The sequence below is a fragment of the Tachypleus tridentatus genome, chromosome 5, assembly GCF_004210375.1.
Source record: "Tachypleus tridentatus isolate NWPU-2018 chromosome 5, ASM421037v1, whole genome shotgun sequence".
NCBI classification, from domain to species: domain Eukaryota; kingdom Metazoa; phylum Arthropoda; class Merostomata; order Xiphosura; family Limulidae; genus Tachypleus; species Tachypleus tridentatus.
In genome coordinates, this window is record NC_134829.1 from 25462438 (window position 1) to 25490081 (window position 27644).

General features: G+C 33.6%; 1 protein-coding gene and 1 long non-coding RNA gene across 2 annotated transcripts; both read right to left on the reverse strand.

The window, feature by feature from the left end:
• Positions 1 to 3286: 3286 nt before the first annotated feature.
• Positions 3287 to 12549, reverse strand: LOC143251288 (tRNA-specific adenosine deaminase 1-like). The gene is made up of 5 exons (XM_076502727.1): positions 12509 to 12549; positions 12170 to 12418; positions 10059 to 10283; positions 4711 to 4889; positions 3287 to 3384 (listed from the first exon to the last, which is right to left on the reverse strand). Exons 1-5 carry the CDS (start codon positions 12547 to 12549, stop codon positions 3287 to 3289), a joined length of 792 nt encoding a protein of 263 aa, XP_076358842.1.
• Positions 12550 to 13482: 933 nt separating this feature from the next.
• Positions 13483 to 26476, reverse strand: LOC143250756 (uncharacterized). The gene is made up of 4 exons (XR_013028356.1): positions 26403 to 26476; positions 23250 to 23430; positions 22524 to 22595; positions 13483 to 13614 (listed from the first exon to the last, which is right to left on the reverse strand). It is a non-coding gene; the product is annotated as an uncharacterized LOC143250756 (long non-coding RNA).
• Positions 26477 to 27644: the final 1168 nt, after the last annotated feature.

Below are 27644 nucleotides of genomic sequence, written 5' to 3' on the forward strand. Positions count from 1 at the left end.
TGAAAGGCAGGTGGAATACTGTGACACGCTCTTATGATTATTGAGAGAGCACCCCAGACATGTTTTATGATAGGACATATCACACAGGTTGTAGCTCCTTTTCCTACATACCTATTATTTCATGGGATAGTTAACTATATATGAAAGACAACAAACTTATTATACTTGTGTATGATTTAGACAATCATAAATCCTAATGAAGTCTCACGTGTTAAATTCCACCTGAAATGTTGCTTTTCATAACTTGGCTGGTTATGAAACTTATCTACTGTTTCATGGGATAGTTGAACAGCATATGAAGGACAAGGAACTCATTTACTGTTTTATGGAATAGTTGGAATGTGTGTAGCAAGTTATTGTGAAACAGGTTTATTATATCCTTGAACTACCACAGTAACAATAAAATTTGTTACTAACTTGGGTGATAGCTGAAGTTAGCACAAGGTTGATTTGGTGTGATTAGAGAAAAAAACAAACTATAATATGCAACTACTGGTTTAAACTACTCTATCTCTGAGAAATTCCCATTTCCCTAAATAACACTAAACAGTATCACTATATAAAACCTGTGGATTTTAATTTTACTTTCTTTTCATTCTTAAAGACAACAGATTGTTACCAAATATAATACTGGCTGACAAACGTATAATTCCAATATACAATGCATATTCAAAACTAATTTCACTCAACTCTGCAAACTAAAGTAGTCAATATCCCCATACATGAAAGAGTAAGAACACATATGAATGAATAAAACACTTGAAAACAAATAAATATACTAAATTAAATACATATTCAAGACAACAAAACATCGTAGATAAAAGTAAATACTCTATTAAATGTACATATGTCCCAAAATAAAGAAAAATGCAGAAATATTTTAAACTACAGATTTATAAAACACAAGACCAATCTGAACTGATTATCATAGGCTGGTAACATCTTCTTGTTACTTAACTGTGAAAATATGTACTTCTTTTAAATACATTTTAACAATAAAGTAATGCAGTATGAGGCCTAATGTTTTTGTAAAAAACTACCTTAGTAATTCACAATGACAACTGGTATTGAAAATTAGTCCTTATTTTTGTGCAACATCAGTCTTAACGTTCAAACTATATCCATGAAATACAATTTAAAGACATTAATATCATGTGTGTCCTACCTTGAACTTGGTTTATAAAGTGATTTTTTGTTACTCCTTGTTTATAACCATTGACAGTGACTTCTAGTGGTCTATCTGGGATGTCACACCACAGAATAGCTATCAGAAATAAATAATACTACCAACTTAGTGTCTTTAACTAAAAAATTCTAAGAAGCAATCAACAAAACACAAAAATGATTAAAAATGTAAAAAAGTTTAAAATCAAACAAACTTAAGGATAGTCAAAAATGTACAGAATCCCAGATACACCACAATAAGGAAGAAAATAAAACTGTAGATTGGCTGTTTAGCATATGTTGGTGCAAAACAACTGGACTATCATTGAAACAACCAGTAAAAGCCAAAAAGTAAACATGTAAAAATAAATTGAATAAAAAATAAACAATGTCCAAAGTTCAGATAAATGATTTAACTAGAATTATAAAGGCCAATGGTTTGTAAAAAATTTAAAACATAATGACATCATCCAATGTCAGGGCTAAACCCTTAGAAAACACACAACCATTGATTCATTAGTGGAGAATAAAAGATGCTAATGGGTTAAAAGCTATAACCAGTGCAGAACTTTGTCAAAACAACTTCAACCCTATGATTGTTGCAGAAATTAGATGGTCAAAAAGCAAAAGTAAATTAGATCTAGAAAATGTTTTGGAATATTCTTCACTCCAAGCCGACTGCAATTGGCATGGGGCAGAACCTTGAACATACAACCATAGTCAATATATGGAAGAGACATAGCCATAATAACACCACTCTTACCTGCAGTTTCAACAAGCTTATTCCCCCCAAATACCAACGTGGCCTGGTATCTACAAAAATTGGATATGAATGGATGACAGAGAAAATCAAACCAGTTGGTTCAAAATATCAAGAAGAACAAGGTAAGAATTAATGTTAAGCAATTTCAGGGCCTGTAGAAAGCAAAGAGTCTGTTTAAATATCACAGTTAAAGTACTTTTCGCTGCCACATGATCCAGAGCAAGAGGGATATCATACAACTCAGCAATGAACACAAAAATTGTAAAGGGGAGTCAGTAAACAACCACTGAGTGATGACAAACTACGGCACAGAGCACAGAATCAACTAATTTTGTACCATCTGTAAAAATAGGTATGAAGAGATGGTTCAAGAGATGGGTGAGTAAACAAAAGGCTGTACTTCCAATCTGGAATATCCAACTTCATCAGTTAACTCAAAGAAATATCACATGTGAGTATGGTAATGTGCATGAAAGTATGTAAAAGAACCATCATTGAATAGGGACATTATGATCTGAAAGCATGTGTTCCACAGACTGACTCTTTACATCAATGTCAACATCACCTCAGGAGGGAGGGGGACCATGTCCATTAAAATATTCCAAGAGGAAAATGGGAGATGGCTACTGATCTAAAAGAACATCCAGGTCTGGCTGAGCATAAGTCTCTCTTAGAGACAGGTAGATGGAACAAATAGTGATGGAATAACCAAAAGAAAAATTAATTGCCACATCCTATAGAGGAGTGGCTGATGTACTAGGTATCCAGCAATGCCACAGCACCATGAGTTTGACCATCACACAATCTGTCCTTCCTATAAATGAAAAGATGCTGAAGAATAATGGCATTGCCAGGACAGAGAAGAAATTTCCTGTAGAGAGAGACAAACTAAATGGCATTAATCAATCAGAGCATTGAAGTCATCCAGGTTGAAATGAAACCCTCAATAGTTCCACTGTTTCAGTGTTGTCATTTTTACTTACAAGGGTATAAGGTTGAAGATCCCTTCAGTTTATGACTATGCCACTTATTCTTAGAAAACAGAGGTCTTTTGACCTCCATGGATTCTGCCTGAGGTCAAATAAGAAGATCTCTGTCAGAAGATGGCAAGTTTTGAACATCAAGGCAAATGGACAGAGACCTGAGTAGCCACCATAAACAGTGGTAGGAGTTGGCATTGACTGCTACATACCTATTTTCACAGTGGGCAACCAACCCCTTACACTAGAAGAGAAAGACTCAAACAGAGGCACGGATACAGTCTGCATACCCAATAAGGATGTAAAACAGAGGGAAGCAGCATATGTTCTGAATGGCAAGGGAGACAACAGTTGCAGCATCTCAAAGTGCAGACGTTATTCACAGTCCACAAGCATTGTACTTCTTTCTCCTCAATCCACTTTGGGCAGGAACAGGAATAGGAGATGTGGGAGCCATTACAGTTGACAGAGTGAGGTCTAGGGTACACAACTCAGCATCATGTTACTTGCCGAGAGCATAGGCATTTAAAACACCAGAGAGGGTTTAGTATGTATGACCATACTTTACAGTGCAAGTAATCCACCTTCACAAATGTGGGGGGAAGTGATGTAAATGTAAAACCAGAAGATTGGTAGTCCTAATGCCATCTGTGCAAGTGAAGATACACCTCTAGATCCAGTTTACAAAAAAAAAACTTAAGAAATGTGCAATATCCTATATGAATTAAAGCACATGACAAGGTCTTAGATGTACCATTCAGAAAACATAATCAATTCAGTATAATGAATTAAAGAACACAAAAGAAAGTTCTCACATTATGCAAAACCCAAAACAATAGATCAGCATATTATCACTGTCAAAACCATAACTCACAATTAAACATACTAACTAGTTAAAATCACAATTTTCAATGAAGCATACCAAACTGCCAAAACTATAACTCACAAACCACAGCTAATCAAATAATCAAAAACCACACCTATAAAAGTCAAAACCATAGTTAAATGATCTGTTTGATTTTACACTATATTTAAACATTTTTTTATTATTACTTCAATTGGCCATTAACTCATAATGACTACTACTGAAAAATTCTACACGCCTTTAATTAAATCTAAGTTTTGTTTGTCTTCTTTTAAATTTCATTCAAGGCTACATGAAGGCTAGCTGAACTAGTCATGGCTAATTTAGCAGTGATAGACTAGATGGAGTTCATCACCACCAGCTGTCAACTCTTGGATTACTTTTCTACCAATGAATAGTGGAGTTGGCCATCATAACACCCACATGACTGAAATGGGATTTGATACTTCAACCCACAAATTGCAAGTCAAACACCTTAATTATCTGTCCATGTAGGCCTAGTATTTCTTTCCTTCTAAAGTTATAAAACAAAATAAAATGGCTAGAAAGACCTCAAACAAAAGTCTTTATTCCATCTGTCAGATTTTTCCTTTCCATGATTTACTGGAATTTTTCATGATATATTCAGTTGTTTTTCAACCTCTTTAATACAAATATGTTTACAGGTTTAATCTATACAGGAGTTCAGAAGAGCAGTTGTTATAATAATAATTAAACTGATACTAAATGGAACTAATTAGATTTAGTATCTATTTTTATCTAAAATCTAAAAAAATTAAATAATTAAATTTATTACAATAATTGTTTTGATAAAAATTTGTTTCTAAATAAACTTTTTCACAGTTTTGATTCTGTCAAGATCAATTTCTTTAGTAAACAACAGTTTAAAATCATATATTTGGTTAAGAAAATATATGTGAAATTTCATTAAGAATTACCCGATGAACATGGAACAGCTTTATCAAACACCAACTCCACCTGCTGACGAGAATCTTCAAACTCTAAGTCAGACTGATAGATACAAGGGAGACTTGGACGATATCCTTCTGGAAGATTCTGAACTGATCTCAGTCGATCAAAAACAGCACGTACAATTGCATCTTCATTAAATGGACATCTAAAAAACATAAAACAATTACAGTTCCATTTGATTTTTCAAAAATGACATAAACATTGATATGGAGAGACTTCTCCTCCAGAGACGAGACTGCTGAAATGACTCAGGTGTCTAAATCTGTATTCAATACAGACAGAGGAACATTGTTTTAAATGTTTTATTTGTATGTTTGGTTGGTGTTAAGTATCTGATACAAAATTACACAAAGAAATACCTGTTTTGGACTCACCATGGTTATGACAGCTCAGATATTTTAGTGTTAGATGCCCAAAGGTTTACCACTGAGCCACTTGAAGATTCTGAATAGATGTTAAGTCTGTTATCTCAAAATGGCTGATATGGGTATTAACACTTTTTCAAATAAAGCAGAGAACAACATTTCAACCTTCCTAGTTCATTTTCAAATTAACAAACTCTGCTTTATTAGTAAAAGTGTTAATATCCATACCAACCATTCTGAGATACATTTTTATTTCAAGTGGGGCCCCCTGCTGGTACAGCGGTAAGCCTATGGATTTACAATGCTAAAATCAGGAGTTCAATTCCCCTTGGTAAACTCAGCAGGTAGCTCGATGTGGCTTTGCTATATGAAAACGCACAATTTAAAATGGGTTTCTTGTCATCAAGATGTTAACTCTGGGTAAGATGAGTTAAAAGGGATAATAGAGGTGTATGGAATCTTGGGTAACTACAACAATGAAAGGTGAAGAGAAAGAGAGAGACACACACACCCTCATTAGAAGACAGTGGAGGTCACACTTCCTTAAGTTAATACTGAGGGGGATGCACATGAATAGGTTTAAGAAGAATAAGGGACTCAAGAGATGGCAGAAAAAAACAGAAAACTCTTGTGCAGGAAAAGGAGACATGGCAGCCTTGGTAATCAGAAGCTCTAAGTCATAAAGAAGAAAGGTGAATCCATTCCAGATTGACAAAGACTGTCAGGCAATAGATACACTTAGTGAGGTCAAGACTAACCTGGAAGCCTAACCAACCACCTCCCTAAGGTTTGGTTTATTTTGAATTTTGCACAAAGCTACACAAGGGTTACCTGCACTTGGTAATCAGAAGCTCTAAGTCTCAATGCCATAAAGAAGAAAGGTGAATCCATTCCAGATTGACAAAGACTGTCAGGCAATAGATACACTTAGTGAGGTCAAGACTAACCTGGAAGCCTAACCAACCACCTCCCTAAGGTTTGGTTTATTTTGAATTTTGCACAAAGCTACACAAGGGTTACCTGCACTTGGTAATCAGAAGCTCTAAGTCTTAATGCCATAAAGAAGAAAGGTGAATCCATTCCAGATTGACAAAGACTGTCAGGCAATAGATACACTTAGTGAGGTCAAGACTAACCTGGAAGCCTAACCAACCACCTCCCTAAGGTTTGGTTTATTTTGAATTTTGCACAAAGCTACACAAGGGTTACCTGCACTTGGTAATCAGAAGCTCTAAGTCTTAATGCCATAAAGAAGAAAGGTGAATCCATTCCACATACAGATTGACAAAGACTGTCAGGCAATAGATACACTTAGTGAGGTCAAGACTAACCTGGAAGCCTAACCAACCACCTCCCTAAGGTTTGGTTTATTTTGAATTTTGCACAAAGCTACACAAGGGTTACCTGCACTTGGTAATCAGAAGCTCTAAGTCATAAAGAAGAAAGGTGAATCCATTCCAGATTGACAAAGACTGTCAGGCAATAGATACACTTAGTGAGGTCAAGACTAACCTGGAAGCCTAACCAACCACCTCCCTAAGGTTTGGTTTATTTTGAATTTTGCACAAAGCTACACAAGGGTTACCTGCACTTGGTAATCAGAAGCTCTAAGTCTCAATGCCATAAAGAAGAAAGGTGAATCCATTCCAGATTGACAAAGACTGTCAGGCAATAGATACACTTAGTGAGGTCAAGACTAACCTGGAAGCCTAACCAACCACCTCCCTAAGGTTTGGTTTATTTTGAATTTTGCACAAAGCTACACAAGGGTTACCTGCACTTGGTAATCAGAAGCTCTAAGTCTCAATGCCATAAAGAAGAAAGGTGAATCCATTCCAGATTGACAAAGACTGTCAGGCAATAGATACACTTAGTGAGGTCAAGACTAACCTGGAAGCCTAACCAACCACCTCCCTAAGGTTTGGTTTATTTTGAATTTTGCACAAAGCTACACAAGGGTTACCTGCACTTGGTAATCAGAAGCTCTAAGTCTCAATGCCATAAAGAAGAAAGGTGAATCCATTCCAGATTGACAAAGACTGTCAGGCAATAGATACACTTAGTGAGGTCAAGACTAACCTGGAAGCCTAACCAACCACCTCCCTAAGGTTTGGTTTATTTTGAATTTTGCACAAAGCTACACAAGGGTTACCTGCACTTGGTAATCAGAAGCTCTAAGTCTTAATGCCATAAAGAAGAAAGGTGAATCCATTCCACATACAGATTGACAAAGACTGTCAGGCAATAGATACACTTAGTGAGGTCAAGACTAACCTGGAAGCCTAACCAACCACCTCCCTAAGGTTTGGTTTATTTTGAATTTTGCACAAAGCTACACAAGGGTTACCTGCACTTGGTAATCAGAAGCTCTAAGTCTTAATGCCATAAAGAAGAAAGGTGAATCCATTCCACATACAGATTGACAAAGACTGTCAGGCAATAGATACACTTAGTGAGGTCAAGACTAACCTGGAAGCCTAACCAACCACCTCCCTAAGGTTTGGTTTATTTTGAATTTTGCACAAAGCTACACAAGGGTTACCTGCACTTGGTAATCAGAAGCTCTAAGTCTTAATGCCATAAAGAAGAAAGGTGAATCCATTCCACATACAGATTGACAAAGACTGTCAGGCAATAGATACACTTAGTGAGGTCAAGACTAACCTGGAAGCCTAACCAACCACCTCCCTAAGGTTTGGTTTATTTTGAATTTTGCACAAAGCTACACAAGGGTTACCTGCACTTGGTAATCAGAAGCTCTAAGTCTCAATGCCATAAAGAAGAAAGGTGAATCCATTCCACATACAGATTGACAAAGACTGTCAGGCAATAGATACACTTAGTGAGGTCAAGACTAACCTGGAAGCCTAACCAACCACCTCCCTAAGGTTTGGTTTATTTTGAATTTTGCACAAAGCTACACAAGGGTTACCTGCACTAGCCATCCCTAATGTAGCAGTGTAAGACTAGAGGAAAGGCAACTAGTCATCACCACCCACTGCCAACTCTTGGGCTACTCTTTTACCAAGGAATAATGGGATTGACTGTTACATTATAATGCCTCCACAGCTGAAAGAGTGAGCACGTTTGGTGTGATGGAGATTCAAACCTGCAACCCTCAGATTACGAGTTGAGTGCCCTAACCATCTGGCCATGCCGGGCCCCTCCCTAAGGAGAAGGGACGTTGCAACAGAGGATGCTTCATTAGATAGGGAAAGCAAATGCCAATCTACCGTAGAGTAAGTGTAGGCCTTCATGTAAAAGCACTCCAGACCTGATTAAAAACAAACAGGACTTTGAACTGACGAGTGGCAGACAAGTTGGAATTTGAAGCAAAGCATTGAGAAATTAATCTTGATCATCCATAGTCTGAGAAGAATCATTCACCTTAGAATAAAAAAAACCATCAATCTTAACAGAGGGACAATCAAAGTTGGTTCATTTATGAAAGATCTTTGACAGCTCTCATAAAACCATTCTTGAGGGGTGGGTCCAGAAAAAGTCCAGATGGATGGTTGGACAATAACAAGAAATGGAGGAGTAGGAGAGAAAGGATAACCCCATAAAGCTATTGAGGATGAAAACCTGATGGTTCGTGAAATGCAAGTGGGCTCTAACAATCTGCCCCAGATTGAAATTACAAAGTCGAAGGAACATTCTCAAAAAATTTGTAATTAAGGAATGATACACTAAGAAGGTCTCTCAAATAAAATTGAGGTATGTGAATTTCTGAAAGAATTGCATCCAAATACAGTATATTCCAGAAACCAAGTTAACTGTTAAATGAACCATATTATAGACTCTGGAACACATTCCCAAAATTGTGTAATTTGGTTGAGAAGAAAATCACATCAATATAACTTGGATTAAAGTTCTACTGGAAATGTGTATAATTTTATATTTCTCAGCATCAGTTGACTAAGGTACGCAAGACAACACTGTATATGGTAGCAAAGGTAAACAATAATAAATGCAAAAAAGTCCATAAATCACACCACAAAAACACATCTAATCACAGTAGTGTTGAGGAAAAGAATGATTTGTTGAAATTAGTGTTCATGGGGTTTTCTGGATGTGGAAGTTATCTTCCTGTTGTTGGAGGGATAGTTTAACAATTATTACATCATAGACTAGTTCATCAAATATCAGTATATGCAAGGTTTGGAGATTTGTTCAAGGCTCTTAACATTTGCAAAACATCCTTTTGGTTAAATTGTAAGGTAATAGCTTCTTGTTCTGTGGAGAGGTAAGTATTGTTTCTGATTAATATACTATAAGGTTTGTTAAAGACCTACTTAAGGATAAACTGTACCCTAAATGGTTCACTGAAAACCTACTAATTAGAAATGATAAAATACACTACAAGGTTTGTTAAGGTGAACTTACAAACATGATAAAGAACGAATTTTTATATACTTAAAATGTACAATCTACCTATGATAAAAACAACAATAAAATATTTAATAAATACTTGCATAAAATCAGTAATAGAAAATAATAAGGTTACACCAAGCTTACCTTATTGTATGTATGTAATGACTTTTATCTTACTAAGAGATCTTCTGAGGATTTACCCACTGATTTTGATCAAAACAAAGTATAGGATTTAAAATGAAAACTTGTCTACCAAAAATGGTATAAGATCCATTATAATAATGAACATATACCAAGAATACTATAAACTCATTACCAGACTTACTAAACAGTGTTATAAATCACTGTAAGCTTTAATTAACACTTGTGAATGCTACAACAATGATATAAATTCACTATAAGGTCTAATGGGCACTTGTATACAAGTACTGATAAAAAATACATCCAACGTAGTTTAATTAAAACTTGTAAAACTCACCCATTAGCTCTTAACAATAGATACAAAGAACAAGATTTACCAAAAACTCAAAAGCCATGAAATAAAATATACATTAAAATATTTAATGAAAACTTACCTACCAATGATTATAGAAGACATATAAATAGGAAGTGGAAGAAAGTGAGACAGGAGGGCCCCCTGGAGACCACATATATTCCATCGGGCCATCTTATCACTACATGAAAGTGACAGAGTTCGTTCTCCTCGACCTGGTTTGGTCCTCAGAACTCCAGTCACATGATAGTCAACTCCTTCTCCTTGGGAATCTTGATAATCTCCAGGTACACACTTTGCTCCTGTTCTTTTAACCCAAATTAAGTACTTTTAGTTTATTTTATAATATCATGAAAATCCAGACATCTTAGTTAACACAAATAATCATACATATATACAGTCTCAGGAAGAGTTTCTATACCTTCATAGATACTGGGTTCCTTATAGTTACTTTACAAGCCATTAACATTAGCTGAATCTTAACAAATTTCAATGTTATTATACATTTTTAACTTGTTTTGAATATATATATTCTTTTAAAAACAAGTGGAGTATGTGCTATTCCTTTATTGTTGACTTTATCACCAAGACGCAGATGCCTACTTTTATAGGAATCCTTAGCCAAACACACCCATATATCTACATTACCATACATAGTTCTAAAAAATAAGTTTGACAAATTTCAATTTTTTTTACATAAGAACTTTATATTTTATCTATTTTTCTCCCCATTTTAACATCACATGAACTTAATTAATTTAAACCTTGTAAAAGATATAAAAAATTTAATTCTTTTTTTCCCACACCTTACCTTATCGTAAGGTTTCTTTTAAAAAAGAAGCTGCTTTTTACAGCCTTTACTGTAAACTGTAAAAGAAAATTAAAATTATATATTCAAATTTGTCTCAGTCTTAAAGCAATTTATAACTGTTTTCATTTAATACTTTGTTGCCTTTTAACTCCCAAATAGCAATAAGTCACCCAGTGGAAATATGAAGAGTTTAGGACAAACAAAATTTCACTGTGTCTCAGAACAGCTGGTATGGGTATTAAATGGGTAAGCAGAGAACAACATTTCGACCCTCTTGGGTCATCTTCAGGTTAACCTAGGAAGGCTGAAATGTTGTTCTCTGCTTATCAATAAAAGTGTTAATACCCATACCAGCCATTCTGAGATACATTTTTATTTCAAGCAGGCTTGTCCTTAAGATACAAAATTTCAAGTTACATAAAATGATGCACAACTGTAACTATATACACTATAAATGTTCCTTTTTTTATTTACGTATTTTTATCTAACTGAAGTTTTTAATTTTTACAATTTAGCTACATTTCTTACAAATTATATATCGATAAAAAAAACAATATACATTACAAGTTAAGTATTTCATCACTTACTTCAGGATTGAGGCCTTTTGCTCTTGGAAGCCGCTCTTAGTTATCCATAACTTTTCTCAGTAAGTTGGTTGACCAAAAATTAATTCATATAGCTTTCATATATGTATTTCAAAATACAAACATTAACTCATGCACTAAAATATTACACCCAAAACTACTATAATTTTTCTGGCTTTCTAACTGACCTATGAAAAAAAAACGATTTCAAAAACAGCACTAACTTCAGTCCTACTTCAATAAAATGTGCATGAGAAATAGCACATTTTACCAAAATAAGTTATCATGAAGATATCAAAATTATGGAATAAAGAAGATATCAAAATTATGGAATAAAGAAAATTACCTTTCGGTTAGTTATAAACATGTACATACCATTAACAAATAAACATGAGTAAATAACATGCACGTACACAGGTGGAGTGGGTGTGTTTGGCTGCACTGCACATTTTTGTGATGTAAAACAATAATGATTATACAGTTATAGTACACTTGCTTATTGTATTTAATGTTTCTAACTCTTCTGACAAAGCATTAGCATTTTCTGGCTTGAAACAGTCATATAAAATGGCTTCTGTTGATGCTTTTTAACTAAAAGCCTGTAAACTTCTATAAAAAGCCATGAGTACAAAACTATGTGAAACTTTCAGTTACAACTTATAAAAGGTCCTTTGTTGTCTTTTAATGTTGTGTTGCATTTTCAATATAAATAATAAAAAATTTCAACAACTAAACCTATATTAGACACAATTTGTTCTGAATTAAAACAAAATGACTCAATATTTACATATAACTCACCTGTGGATATCAAATATATCCTGACCAGTAACAACCTTCTTGGGACAGCCCTCCTGAGTGTCTGAATGGTGTATAGTGGAAGTGTCTAATACACGACAGTCAACACCTGTCAGATTTGCTTTATTAACATCTGTAGTATCCAACACAGTTGTCTGGCTTGCCTGACCATCATTTGGTAAGGCCAAGTTAGTAGTCTCATGATCACTCAAATGATCTATTTTCCCAGTTTGGACTGCTTCATTAATAGGACTGCATGAAGTTGAAACTGTTTTATTACGCTTGTTTGTTTCAGGAGGACTTTCATATGAGTTTTACGTTTAACCCGTGTTGTGATCTTACCTGATCACAAAAGTCATGCATTTTGGGAAAGATTGAGGCATCTCCACCTGAAACAATTACATAATCAAAAATGAATGACCATGTAAAATAAAAGCATGCTTATTGTTTGAGAGCATGAAGAAAGTAAATAAAAAATGCAATTTAATTAAAACTGCAATTTGTTGACTTCCTGGTCAATTTCTAGTTTCATACAAAATATTACACAACTGATAATTACTAGAAACCAGCATCCATGTTTTTATCTGTTCAATCATTTATGTGTGACAATCACAAAGAAACAAAAAAACTATGACATTCATACATTTTCATTAAATCATAGCTGATGAAAGTACTTAATTACATTAAAACAGAATAAATAACTACATGCTTAAGAGCACCAGCTCCTCTACAACATTCAATATGTGATTCTAGTTATTTGTTATGTAGAGGCAAGTAACATTTCTAAAGTTACCATTTTCTTTAACCTAAAAATGTATTTCATATAATCAATCACCCATCCTTTTTATACAATATCTCCCTATCCCTATCAACTTTTTGTGTATCTCTTTTGCCTCATCAAGAAAGACCCTTTTTTCAAATGTTAGTGCTCATGGGGATTACTGTGCTTGAAGGTTATTCCTTCCTCCTAATGATGATTACAATAAAGAATGGTGCACATTAATACACATATAGAGAGATGGAAGCTTCTTTCAAGGCTTGTAGCAGTCACAAAAGTCTTCATGGCCAATGGCACAAAGTAATAGCTATTTCTTGTGCAGAAGGATGAATAATGTTCCTGAAACATTGCTACAAGGTGTTATTTCACTGAAGTTTAATAATACAAGAATATCTGTTGGAAGCAAAATTATTATTCAGTTTTATCAGACACTTATAATACCAATCATATTTAGTCTAATTTATAATCAGCTTTACATTTCAATATTAACTATCACATGTACTTCTTAATATCAAAAACAAAATACTAATCTTTCTTACATGGAGTATGGCTGATAAAGAAATGAACTTTCATCCCCGGCTTTACTTGGCATATGCCCTCATGCTCTGTGGGTTCCAAGAGTTCAGAAGTTTTTCCAGTAAATAATTCATGAAGTTGATGGTATAGGTATCTAACAAAAGAGCCCATAAAGATGTAATTTATATAATTCTGTTCAAAAATCAATAATTATACAGTCTTCTTCACATAAGTTTCATTCAAAAAACACATTGACATGAAACAGAAATGATTTCTTACCTCATTTTTGTTTATTAGTTGTTGTTCACATTCTTATTCTTAAAATCACAAATTACTTTTAATCAGTACCTGTTGTACTTCTGAAAAGTTCTGAAATTATAAACGCATTTCAATTAATGTTTTTGTTTAACTCTAACATGGCTTGACATTACCTGGGCGTTTGCTATTTTACTCTTGTACTGAAGTTATGAACACTGAATTAAGTGTACTCTTGTCTTCAAGATGGTATAATATAATTGGGTAGATTCTTTTGTTATAATGTCCAGTTAACTTAATGATAATATAATAATTTTACTTCTTCAACTCCAAGTTATTCAAGTTAGCTTAACTAATATTTGCTAACATGCCTAAGCCTGAGGTAAATACTAATAAATATAGCAATCTCACTAACTTGCTAATTTTCTTGCTTTATATAACATATGGTTTTTTTTTTAATATTTTGTTGAAACACAAATATGGTACTGAAATACTAACTCAATCAAATTATATTACTACAGGCTCAATAAAAAAATGATCACCTACTCTAGCTTAATTCAATACTTTATACTATTCAAACTGTTTTAAATGTTTTTTAAAAACTTTGAGACATTAAGTCAAACATCTCATTACATAAAACCCCCCTCTTACCTTATTTAAAACAGACTAAAACACTGCTCCTCATTGGCTTATGAAATCCTTTAAACAGTTCTATTTCACAATTAAAATAATGGTACCTAAACTTCCATAGTTAACAATGTTTATATTTTCATAAATGCACACATTACAATAATCAAAGCATTAATTTTGTGAAACAAAGCACAATCAAAGTACTGACAAATGAAACAAAACTTTCTTGTTACCAGGGGATTTAACATGGGGTAGAATGTTAAGGAACCAGCTTGTGGCTCCACACCTGCTGATACTTTGGAAGTAGTCTTGAGGAACTTCAGGCTCTTCAACATGATGAAATTAACTGGTTGTCTTGCCAATACACCTCCAAAGATAACCACAGTGGATGACCTTTGGTTCAAACCATTTGTCCTACAACCTACATCACTGATTCTTCTGAATACAGCAAGAGTCTTTTCCAGCATCTGTATAACTCTGGAGATTGTCCTTTCTTACAATGTTGATAAATCATGTCACAACAATGAAATATTGTCATATAATTATTTGTAAAATACTGGCTTTTCATCTTATCATTAACTAATTTGAATCCTTCTTAGATAAAGTAATGAATGTGTTTGGTGTGTTTTTTTAAATTTCACTTCATACCTTGGATAGTACAAAGGTCCAAATTTGCTATCTTCAAATCATCAGTTATATTGGTGTATTGCCGAAAGCTTCATATACTCATGTTTTATGAATATGAATGGAAGTTCTTGATCACATATTTTCTTAGTTCACCCACATAAATAGTTAGCTGACTTAAAACTACATTGTTGCATCTCTCCACTATTCCAACATAAAAAGGAATGAAAGCTGGTGTCTTGATCATTTTATTTCAAGTGTTTGACAAATTCTCTAAAACAAGGATGATTCAAAGTTACTTCCTTGATATAAGCAAGGTTCTATAGGCATCCCAAAACTTGAAACAAATTCACTGACAAGCTTCCTCGCTAGTTATTAGATCTCAATTAAAATAGCATATGTCTCAACCATCTGGTGAAATAACCCACTATCACTAAGATACATTTACTACTGTAGTAGACTAAGCACATTGACAGCAAACCTCTTTCAATTTTTTTATGTTGTTGTAATTCTTGTTATTTCTTTCAAGAATAATTTTACATACAGCACAATTTACATGATTTATGCCAATCCCTAAGAAATTTCAAACATCCAATCCAGTAAAAACATTTTCTCATCTTCTTCAGTGTTTTACTAACTCCTACATATCTATCTGTTAAAGGGATGTGGAATGCTTTTGGTTTCAGTAATTGTGGAAGTACCAACAGAAATAATAATTTCTGCCTAATGCTATTTTTCCATTTTCAACATAATAAACCTTCTTATAAGTGTAACATATCCCACTCTGCCTATTAAATCTTTGACTGTGGACTGTATTTTGCCACTTCTGCCATGAGGGTTATTCCACAGCCTTTCTGACCCACTAAATAATTTAACACTGATATCCTTTGCCTAAGCCTTTGACTGTAAAACCACATTAGTTTTTCCTCATCTGTGGACATCTCACCTTGTGTTCTGCTCTGTTCCACTTCAGATCAGTCATGTTATACTTCTTTATTCTCACACTGTTTACATTCTTTGGTTATACAAGGTTATCAAAATAATGAATCAGCATTTCCATGATCCTGTTTAAGGCAATGCACAATAATGAAGTAGTACTCATGAACTTTACAGAGTTATCATGCTATGCGACTTTCTGGATTGTGGAAATTCATCAGTCACTTCAATGCTGCTTGATCTATAAAACTTTTGTCCTTACAGATTGTGATTGAAGTAAGTAAAACTCTTTAGATATTTCAAAATTGGATTTTTCCTTTCTACAAACTTTGTTGCTTTGATATACTAGATGATTACATGTCTCTTCTTCTGCTATACTAGAAATAACTTGAAATCTGTATTATGAGTAAGCCTTCATGAGTTCAGTATGATATTACACAAACAGTAGCTTATTTATTCTTCAGTTTGATGAATTGCTGTTTACAATCAGCAGTCTACAGAAACTTGTCTGGTTTTTCTGTTAGGTAGGATAAATGATGTCAGAAAATAATTTAAAAAAATAATGATAGTAGAAATATAAGAGACCATCTTGCCTTACAAAAGTATCATTGTTATTTTTTTTACATTTTCTATATTTTCTTTGATCCTGTTATGATCCTTCTGAACTTCACTGATGTTTTTCTGTAAATTTTAAGTTTTTTTCAATTTTCTCATTAAAATCCTTCTGTACTTCACTGCTGCCCTTCTTCACTAGTCTTGTTGTTATCTTTCTGTAAATCTTCATGGCATTTTCATATTCAATCCACATTTTCTATGGCTTCTTCAGATTTGTCTTTGATTTAATTCCTCAGTAAATCTTATGTCTCTTTCTACTAAGTTTTCTTTTATTCTTAATCCAATTTTAATTTTCTGCCTCTTACTTCTTTATTTTCTTTCCATTGTTTCTTCATCTTCAGGAAATGTTTTATCTTAATTCAAGCACATTTTAATATCTTAAAGTTTTGATTTTATTTTCAATACAATAACACCACCCCTGGCATCAATATTTTAATAGTATGATTTTTGAGTAGATTCATTTGGATTATTTGGTGAAAAGAATGCAAAATCTTGTCCACTTAATGGTAACAAAAATACTTCATTTCTTTGATCAAAAGCTCTACAAGTTAATTAACTTATGTTCATTGATAGGCTTAAATTTACAATAAATGCTCATGCAATATTATATAACTTGATAATTCTCTTCCTACATAAATATTATGGCATATTTTTTATTATTTTATCAAAAACCAAACTCAATAATCACACTACCTAACTACCTACCTCACTAACAAATAAACAAATAACACCCCATCACTTCAGACTCAAAGTAACTTCCTAATACACTCAATAATAATTTATTATCCACATGAGCCTAATATGTATTTTTTATACAGCTTAAACTGTTATTAAACAGTGAAGAAAATTTCATATGTTAGCCACACACACATCACATAATGTGAAAACTTCCCTTGGCCAAACAACAATATGAATGTCTAAGTTAAAAGGCATCAGCATTTTACCACTCACTGTTGGAATTTTTGGAAGGTAAATTTAAGGAAAAATAGAAATTATATTCCTAAATTTAAAACACAGATATTATAGATTAACTGTGATATAATTTTTTTGTCATAACAAAACAGTGGTAACTACTTTGAAATTCATCTAGTGCTCTACTCTGATATGGGAAATTAAACTTGTATAAGTAACAATGCTAGTGTAAGCACTAGATATTACATGTGTTTCCTACTTTTAGTTTTACTTCCTGAGTAAGTGATAATATAAACATTCCTGTATCAGAAGCACATTACAAAATGTAACAGCAATGTAAGTATCACAAGTCTAAAGCAAAATAACCCAACATTCTTAAAAAGGCAAAAGAGAAAATTTTAGAATTTTTATTGTAGTTCTTTTTAAAACATGACATTTGTATCAGGGTAATTCTTTTGTTCAAAATTTTTAAAAACTTGATAATTCACACTTCAATAAGATTTAAATTTTACAGAAAACATTTTTTTTCACACATTCTAACTGCTTGTTTACACTACATTTGTGACCTTACATTTACGTATAAATTAGTGAAGTTTTCACTTGAAGTGAAAATAAGACATTAGCACACCTAATTCACTGCTATGAGAAACTCAGTAAATCTCCAGTTTCTCTTAAACCAGATCATACAAAAACAATTGTGCTTACAGTTTACATCAATACAATTCGAGATTTTCAAAATCACAAAACTAACTAAGATGGATTTTTTTATTTGTGATCAACAGCTAATAATTAAAAATGAGGGCAAGAAAATTGTTTCTATTTCATTGTTAATGTTTTATACAACGCAATACCATTTTACATAAAAGTAATATGAAAATATTTTTACTCAATTTTATTTACATGTTTAAACACCTTGTAAACATCAGGCAAAGTGCAAGGTAAATATCAAGTTTAATGATTTTACATTTTATGTGCAATATGAAAAGAAATATTCACAGTACTCAAAGAAGCATCATATACACTAACCATATGAATAATAACTTTGTAAAAATAGTTTCTACACCACAAATATATTAGGAAATTTTATTTTTTTTAATCTGTAATGGCTCTTGTTTTCTACCACAAACAGAATAACAATCCTCAGAAAACAACATTAGTTTACATTCTCAGGACAAAGCTCTAATAATGCAGTCTCACTTAAGTTCAGCACGATGACATTATATTTTAATCATAGTTAGTTTCTTGATGTCATGACAACATCTGATTTGTTATGAAGTCAAGAGAAAGAATTTCACTATATTAAAATCCTTCTCTTCTGTATATATATATTAAATGTATGTTCATTATAACACTTTCTCACATGTCTTCTATTTTAATATTTGTTAAATTTTTAATGAATTCATCATATTTTTTATAGCTGTGCGACATGTGTCAATTTTATCACATGATCTTATTCTTGGTATGCAAACTGAATGTTTTCAAAACAAAACCACTAACACTTTCATAGTTATTTTCAAGTTTTAAAATTATCTAACATCAGCCTGAGATTATGAAACACACCTATTTCTCTCTCTAAAACAGCTTTTTCTTTTTAAACCCAAACAAGTCTGTAGACTTATAATGTTAAAAATGGGTTTTGATACTTGTGGTGGATACAGTACAAGTAACCCATTGTGTAGCTTTGTACTTAACAACAAACAAACAAATCTTCTGTTTTGCTTTTACATTTATTGAAACATCTCAAATTATCTGAAGGCTTCCTATAGTTAACATTTTCCTTACCTAAGAATGTATTTCACCTCCTCAAGCTCCCAACTAATCTCCTAATATTGTTTATGAATTGTGCTACTTGCATTAATTATATAATTATGCAGCAAAAGCCCTCCTTAAATAAAAGGGCTACATACCTCCACATGTATTAACTCCCTCTATCTCTACTGAATTGACACCAGTTGTGAGAGGTGGGCACAGTTGTCATGCCATAGAGATCAGTGTGTACCCATCTTGTTTCAACTGAACAGACACTGGCTACAGGAGAAGGACACAGTATAATAGTGCATCAACACCTCATCTCACCTGAACAGACTTTTAGTTGCACAAGGAGGACCCAGTATTATAGAATGTGCCTGCTTACATTATAGTGAACAGACTCTGGCTGCAGGAAGAGAGCACAGCATCATTGTGTGTACTCATCTCAGCTCAAATGAATAGATTCGGGGGAAGTCACAAGTGACATGTTATATATCAGGTCACCCCTTAAGTAATGTCCAATTTTAGGTTCAGAAAAAGAGAAAAGATTTCAATTGCTTTTAATGTTATTTAACCAACAATGTATGTTCCATTATTATTAATTACTTTCTGCCAATGATTCACAAACTTCTGAAAGCCACTTCTATAAAATTCTTGGGGTTTGAAGGAAAAGAATGTTGAGAGGGTAGTTATGACATCTTCATGTGTTCCAAGCTCTTTTTCATCAAGATACTTTTGTAAACTTTGGAATAGATGATAAAAAGATGGGGCAAGGTGTGGAGAATAGGGAAGATGTGAAAGTTTTTCCCTGTCTAGTTCTTCAATCTTTGCAGATGTCATCCTTGCTGTATGGGGCAGTGCATTATCCTGGTGTAACATAGCATATTTATGATTAATCAAAGCAGGTCTCTTTTCTTTCAGTGCAACATTCAAGCACTCTAACTTTGACAATAGAAGTTTGATGTAATCGTTACACTGAGTGGCAGCAACTCAAAGTGGATCACACCAACAATGTCTCACCAAATGCTTAAGAAGACTTTCCTATGGTGGAGGTCCATTTTGGGCTGTGCTTTAGCCAGTTTACCTTCACTGAGCCACTGTATGCAGAGCTTAACATTTTAATAAAATATCCATTTTTTATCTTCAGTCACTAATCTGTCCAGAAAGTTGAGTTACGTTCATGAGTGCAGAGAATGCAAATGTTAACTCTTGCTCTAAGGATGGCTTCTGTCAAATTATGGGAGACCAATTTTCCAAGTTTTCACATCTTTCCAAGCTGTTGCAGATGATTGTGAACTGTTGAATGTATTTAATTCAGCTTCTGTGCTAGCTCTTCAACTGTTACAGTACAATCTTCATCAATATGCAGCAGGCAGCAAGATATCATTAAACTCAACAGGGTGACCTGAACGTGGTACATTGCTCAAACTGTAGTCACCTGATCTGAACTTCTGAAACCACCTTTGACATTTTCTTTCATTGAGATACTCAACACCGTAAACACCTTGAATGTTTCATGTAGTTTCTGCTGCACTATTGCACTTTTTAAACTTATAAAGCAGTATATGCCTAATAAGCTCCTCAGATACATCCATCTTCTAAAGGGTTTATTTGATTAATGATCTGAAAAAGCAGAGTTGGGTTAGTTTCTTTTATTTGTCTCAACATTTTTTACACATTGTACTCCATATTTTAGTCATTAAAGCCTTCTACAAAGACAGAAATGATGATGCACTTTCTGTATTAAATTTTCGAACATTACTTATGGGACGACCTGATATACATATATACACACAGCCATATGAGGGATGGCTTACACTACACTAATGAGGGATGGCTTACACTACACTAACAGAGTTACCACTGCTCCTCTTCCTTCTGTACTGATACTCAATTGTACATCACCCCAGCAAACAAGCCCAACTGGTGATAGTTCTTCATAGTCTGCCACTCAAGTAGCTAGGAGTTGGTAAGTGGCAAGCATCACTGGTGCTCCACTTGAGAAGGAAGGGGTGAAATTTGCAGTGAGTAGACCTGGAGAAAATTTCCAGATTCTCATAGGTCCTTCAATTTGGAAAGGTCTTTTATTAGACACAGGGAATAGGTGACAGCAAAATCTTATTTTGAAAAGTCAGAGAAGAGGTTAAAACATGCCTCTGGTGCTTGCTTTTTCCATGATAGTTTGTGGAATAGGTATAGTCTGGATCAGATAAGAAGAGAAAATTTGCAGATATACCAAATGGTTACCTCAAATAGTCTTGTGGAGTGCACATCTTACAATGAGCATATACAGAACCAGATCAGACAGTGTGAGTGCTTTTCATTATCCTGGCTCAATGCAGATTTCAGAAAATAAGTATACTCACAGAGGCACTACTAGCCACCTGGAGGGTCCTAAGAGCACAAAAGGAGCTCTGAAAGAGAAATAATGTTTATTTTTCTCAAAAACAGTGGGATGATAGAAGAACACTGACCTGCGGAAGATAAAATCCATAGAGAGATAAAGCCTGAAGGTGTAGAGGAGACAAATGTATCAAAAGCATCCACACACCCACCAGGAGGAGCTCATTCTAAAGCTGACAAAGGAGAGATGTAAGAGGAGCAAAAAGGTGGCATATCAAATACAATGAAATAATAGTCTGTGAGCATCTACAATGCAAGCCAATCATGCTAACTTGAGAAAGTAATGGAATAAGGGAAAAAGGGAAGAGATCCATGAATAGGCACAACAAGCAGGTCAGGGGAGCCAATCTGGCTCCACATGATTCAACGGGCAAGAGAAGGAAGGGAAATAGAAAAGGAGCAGTTAAAGACCAAGAAAGAAAAGACTGGACCTGAGAGAGAAATACAAAGTGTGGTAAAAGAGGGTATGAAAACCACAGGAATAATTTCAAATGCATTTCACAACACAGAACCACCAGTCATCATTTTAGTTTGTGTTAATTTAGCTACTTAGAAAGAAACAGGAAAATTTTGATATAAGAAAAAAAATGTTTTCTATATTCATAAAGAAGTATACTAGCCTGGATAATAATATTTTCCTTGACATATAAATAATTGCAACTTAAAAGCCTAATTGTAGTTTACCTAATGAAAAGTCTTCTTACAAGGACTTCAGCATGGCTATCACTAATGGCAGCACCTGGCGGAGAGAATCAAAATATGTAGGATTCAGAAGAAACTATCTGATATCAATTAATCAGTTTTGTTTAATGAAGTAGCAGCCTTTAATCAGCTTTTCTCTCCAAACAATCATTCTGAATACCATATACAGACCTAAAACATATATTAAAACTAGAATTTGTGGAGTTTGCATAACTGTTTTATTATATTTCACATTACCTTGACAACTAAGTTGGGATGGACCAAGACACTTTGACCCTGTGGCAAGGGAAACAACCTTCATGTCATGACCTATTAAAAAAAAAAAAGAGAAAATTTATATATGAGCTAAATATCTTTATTTTGCTGTATATCACTACATGAATAGTGTGTAAATACCTTGAAATTATTGAAAATAAGTTATTTAGTTAGCTAGGATTAAACATAGTTCTGACTACAGTATAGAAGTTGCAGGGAGCTAATTATCTGTACATGTTTAAAAGTTCACAATGGCCACTATTTAGAAGTTACTGGAAGTAGGATCAACTTTTTAGTTGGGTTCAAAATGGTCATGCTACTACTCTATATAAATTATTAGAAGTTTTATCAGCCAGTAGTAAACCAGGCTTTATAAATATCACAATAAAATTTCTGGTAGTAAGAACAGTAGTAACCAAAAATTCAAAACCTGCAGTATCCATTCCTCTATAGACCATCCACTTGTGTCCATCTGGTGATGCAAAAATTCAAACAAATATTTACAATATTTTTCATTTCCTACATTTCTATTGTTATTGTAAGACTATTACTTCAGGAATGAAAATTAAAAACAAGCAATATATCTCATAATAATAATTTCCTTACACTTGTAGCTCTAGTATTCATTTTCTTACTCCTGAAAATGGGAAAAAGGCAGTTGGCAAAATGCTCTTACTAACTCAACCATATAATGTTAATGGACATTACCTTTTGGTAGAAAATCAGAAGAAATCACTATTGCTGACATGTGTGTCCACTCCTTTCCTTCTGAGGTTTTCCAGTTTTAGGCAAAGATTTGTAACGACTGTAACACAACTTTGCAAGTTTATCTGCAAATGATACATTTTCAGCTGAGTCACTCATAGCTTGCAAGTAACAGACCACCAATCTGTCAACAACAAAAATGCCACTACTTAGTTTTCACACATGTATGACCTACAATAATGCTTAACATGAAGGAATTAGAAAATATCTAATGAATTCCTCACTTTCTACTACATATAGATATATATATTTATGCTCTAAGAGACAGAACTTAATTTATACGTGAATTTCTGTGATATGTACATACGTTACATATACTGTAGTTTTAGTTAATGAAAGTCTAGTGTATGAAGAGTTTCCATCTCTATGTTCCATGATATACTGTTTTTCAATGCAAAGTTCTTCTTAATCAGTGATGTCGAAACCCACTTGTTGAGAATTTATATCAGCAGCTCGTTTGTGATCGAGAAATATTTTATAGAAGAGCGAACAACGTTGTTCGCTCTTCTATGTAAAATATTTTCTCACCCAACGAATTCAAGCTGCATATAAAGTTCTCCTTAATGTACGATTATGCTCAAAGTGAAATATTTTAATTAATGCCTAACTTATTTTAAATCATAAGTTGTAGTTTTCAGGAAATCCAGAATGACTCATTGGAATTTGTTTATAAAGCTTCTTAATGATCAAAAGGTTAAAGATTAATTTGAGGAAAATTAGAGAGCTAAGGTAAGATGAGGGAGTTAGTAAAGTAAGAAAAGAAGCAGAAAATCTTCAAATAAATATTGTTCTTAACAAGATAAAAAAAAAGGAGGAAACTAATAGGTTTACTAAGATGTGCAATGCAAGAAGGCTAAGAAAGAAGGTTCATATGTGAATGAAACTCAGGTTACTGTTTCAAACAGACTTGAACCTGAAGCTGTAGTTTTGATCTTTCAATAGTGAGGAATTATCTACTGAAAGTTGAAGGTCTGGACAATGGTAAAAATGGAAGATAGAAGGTAGCATAATTGGAGAAAAGAAGGAATAACCTTCTTGAGCTGCCACAGTGTTAGGAAAAAGGAACTATTAGGATAAAGGATAAAATAGGTTGGATGAAAACGATATGGAAAATATAAAGGGTAAATAAATAAAATTGAGATGCCTGCAAGTCAAAAGGAAAAGGAAATAGGTCTCAAGGAACAAATGAAACAAAGAGTACAAGAAAAGTGGTTCAAATGGAGGGAGAGTCACAGAGGACCACATTAATGTCCCATTCTGGAAAGGGAGGATGCCTATGAGTTTGAAATGACTGTATGAGCACAGGCAGAATATCCAAACTAAAAACCTCAGGGTGTCTTGAGTAACTGATGGCATGGTAGAGTGTAACTCTATATATGAAAATCAGAGAGATTGAAGACTCACAGCCAAAAAGCCAAGTGAGAAATTCCTCCATCTGAGCCACTGAAAACCTGATAGCAGGAAATTTCTTGTCAACAGATTAAGAGTGGAAGACTTCCCACTTGCTCTGGTAAATTTCCATGGAGGTGAAATGCCTCATAAAGTCAGATCTCATTGCCAAGGACTAGCTGAAATCCATGTATGAAGTTGCAGGACAGAGAGATTGGTATGAAGAGTGGAAAATCAAGTATGAAGCAAAAGGAAGGAAACAAAATAAAAGAGGCAAGTCTTGAGAAGAATAGATTTTGGAGACTCAGAAACCAGAGTTGTGTTGGTCAATGAGGTGCAATCAGGAGAATCCAGCATGATGTAGTGTGTACTAGAGAAACCACTCAATGAAGCAAATGGATGATATGGTACATATAAAAATATCTGTGAGACCAATCCTGGCTGGAAGCATCAACAGCCAGAGCCTGTGAATGCTGAACGAAGAACCAAAAAGAGGGTTAACTTTGTATTGAGGCCCATAGTAAATACATTCAATTGGGAAGTCTCCCAATGGGGTGGAAAAATGTCTCTGAAAATAACTAAATCTAATGACAACTCCAAGGGAAAGATTAAGTCTGGACATGAAAAAGAAACAAATATCTTTGGACCTAGCACTCCTTTGCTAATTGGTATGAGTGGTCACATTAGTTTTCAAAATGAACCATTACCAGATGATAACCTGTAAAAGAATGGGAAATGATACAACATCTAATGAACAACCAGAAGTTTGAAAGCATTGATATGCAAGACCAGTCTGTCCACAGACCAACAGACCATTGCTTTGTGGTGATCAACTTAAACCCCCTATCTGTGTCAGGAAGTGACTTTGAAAAGATGGACATCAAGGTGTGGAGAAGGCAGTTGTGCACCCACTCCCATATGGGTTTTGTCAAACCACCACAGCAAGTTGATTTTCAGAGAAAGAGAAAGGTTCAATGACAATGATAGCTTAGGTAAAGAAAATGTGGCATTAATACTAATAGGACAAAATAAGAAATCTATATATGTCATCTGTCTTTGGCTGGTGATTCTTAAAGAAAATCTTAAAGGTATGTGTACTAAAATGGGAAAACATACATATGTATGAAGCTCATATTGAGATATGGAGAAACTTGGACAATTTACTACGTTTGCTGTTTCTTATTGAACAAAAGAAAATATGCCTGAAAACTCTCAATTTATTTAGTTTATTATATAGTATCATTTATCCTACCTAAGTTCAATCCTAATTCCTATATATACTAATACAGTAACAGAATGTATCACACTCACATTATTAAGTGGAAATATATAAAACAAGAACACATTCTCGACTTAAAAATACAGCTAGCGATATTTTGCAAATCTATGTTTTATTAGTTTATGCTACAAACTATGGTTCCAATGCGTTCGAACATAATGAAAGCTTTCGTTTTACTTATTTTCAACAATAACTGTCAACGTATTTATTATTAATGCTGGCGCAGATAGCCTAATTGCTTTGTGCCGTAAAACCTCAAATCAACCAAAATATTACATATGACACATGAAACACCAATACTAGATAATACTACTTTTGTGCTTTAGAAAACAAAATAATTATAATAAACAATTACTATTAACATTATTTCCACGATAACAACATAAGAATATTCATATGATTTTAAATTAATCAACACCTCTATATACCTGAAGTTTAAAACATTAAAAATTGAAAGCTGAACTCCTTCATCACTAGTGTTTTAGCAGTGTCCCCTAGTGGCTCAGCAATAGGTTTGTGAACTTAACAAGATTAAAATTTGGAGTCTATTTGTGTGGCGTTGCGCTAAAACAAACAAAAAATAAAGTTTAAAACTTATATAAGTTCTTCACTAAAATAAGAAATATAGATTTGCTTATAAAATTGTCAATTTGATGTTACATAAGCTTAAAGTACGAAGAGTTTCCGTCTCTACATTCCATGATATACCGTTTTTCAGTGTAAAGTCCTCCTTAATATAATAAATTATTTTCTGTTTTGTTTTATTTATGTTACTTATTATTCAATTTACTTATCTTCTTTCAACGTTATTTAATTTGTTATCTTTATTTTCTGTTCTAATTTTAAATAGCCTGGTATAACCGCGTGGTTAAGGCACACGACTTGTAATCTGAGGATCACGGGTTCGATTCCCCGTTGCATCAAACATGCTTCACCTTTCAACCATTAGAGTATTATAATATGATAGTTAATCTCAGTGGTAAAAAAATAACCCACAAGTTACCACTGCGAGGTAATGACTACCTCCCATTCCTCTAGTCTTACACTGCTAAAGTAGGGGCGACTAACGCAGATAGCCTTCTTAAAAGAAAACTTTTAAATAAAATACATTTTATATTGACTAAGTTTCAAACTGTTTGAAAAACAAGGAGATTGTAACCTGTAATGGAAGATGAAAAGAGTTTTTATTAGCCTTCAAAGAACCATTGTGTGATATGTCATACCCAAAAATAGATCAAGCTTGAGGTCCTTCCAAACTTGCATTGCATGGCGTGTGTGAAGAATGTTTTTTATTTGAAAGGTAGTTTGAGTGTCTAATATTATGTGACACTGTTTCAGATTTTTTATTCAGTTTTCTAGTTTACAGAAACAAGGAAATTTGATAAAAAATGTGATTTTAGTTACAATTATAGTTATTAGAATTGTGAATACTTAGCTTTGTAGGGTACCCAGTAAACATGTGGTGTCTCCGCATTTATTTGTAGTTGAGATAAAGGAATTTAAAATTTATAGTATGATATTTCATATGATAGTCTTTTACGGAATACAGTTTGCATAAATTTTCAAGCACCTTTACTTATACAGCTTTATTTTTTCCAGTGTCCAAGATTCTTCTGCATCTACTGCAGCCGGGATTTCAAGAAAGTGCTAAACAGCTTTTATTGATGCAA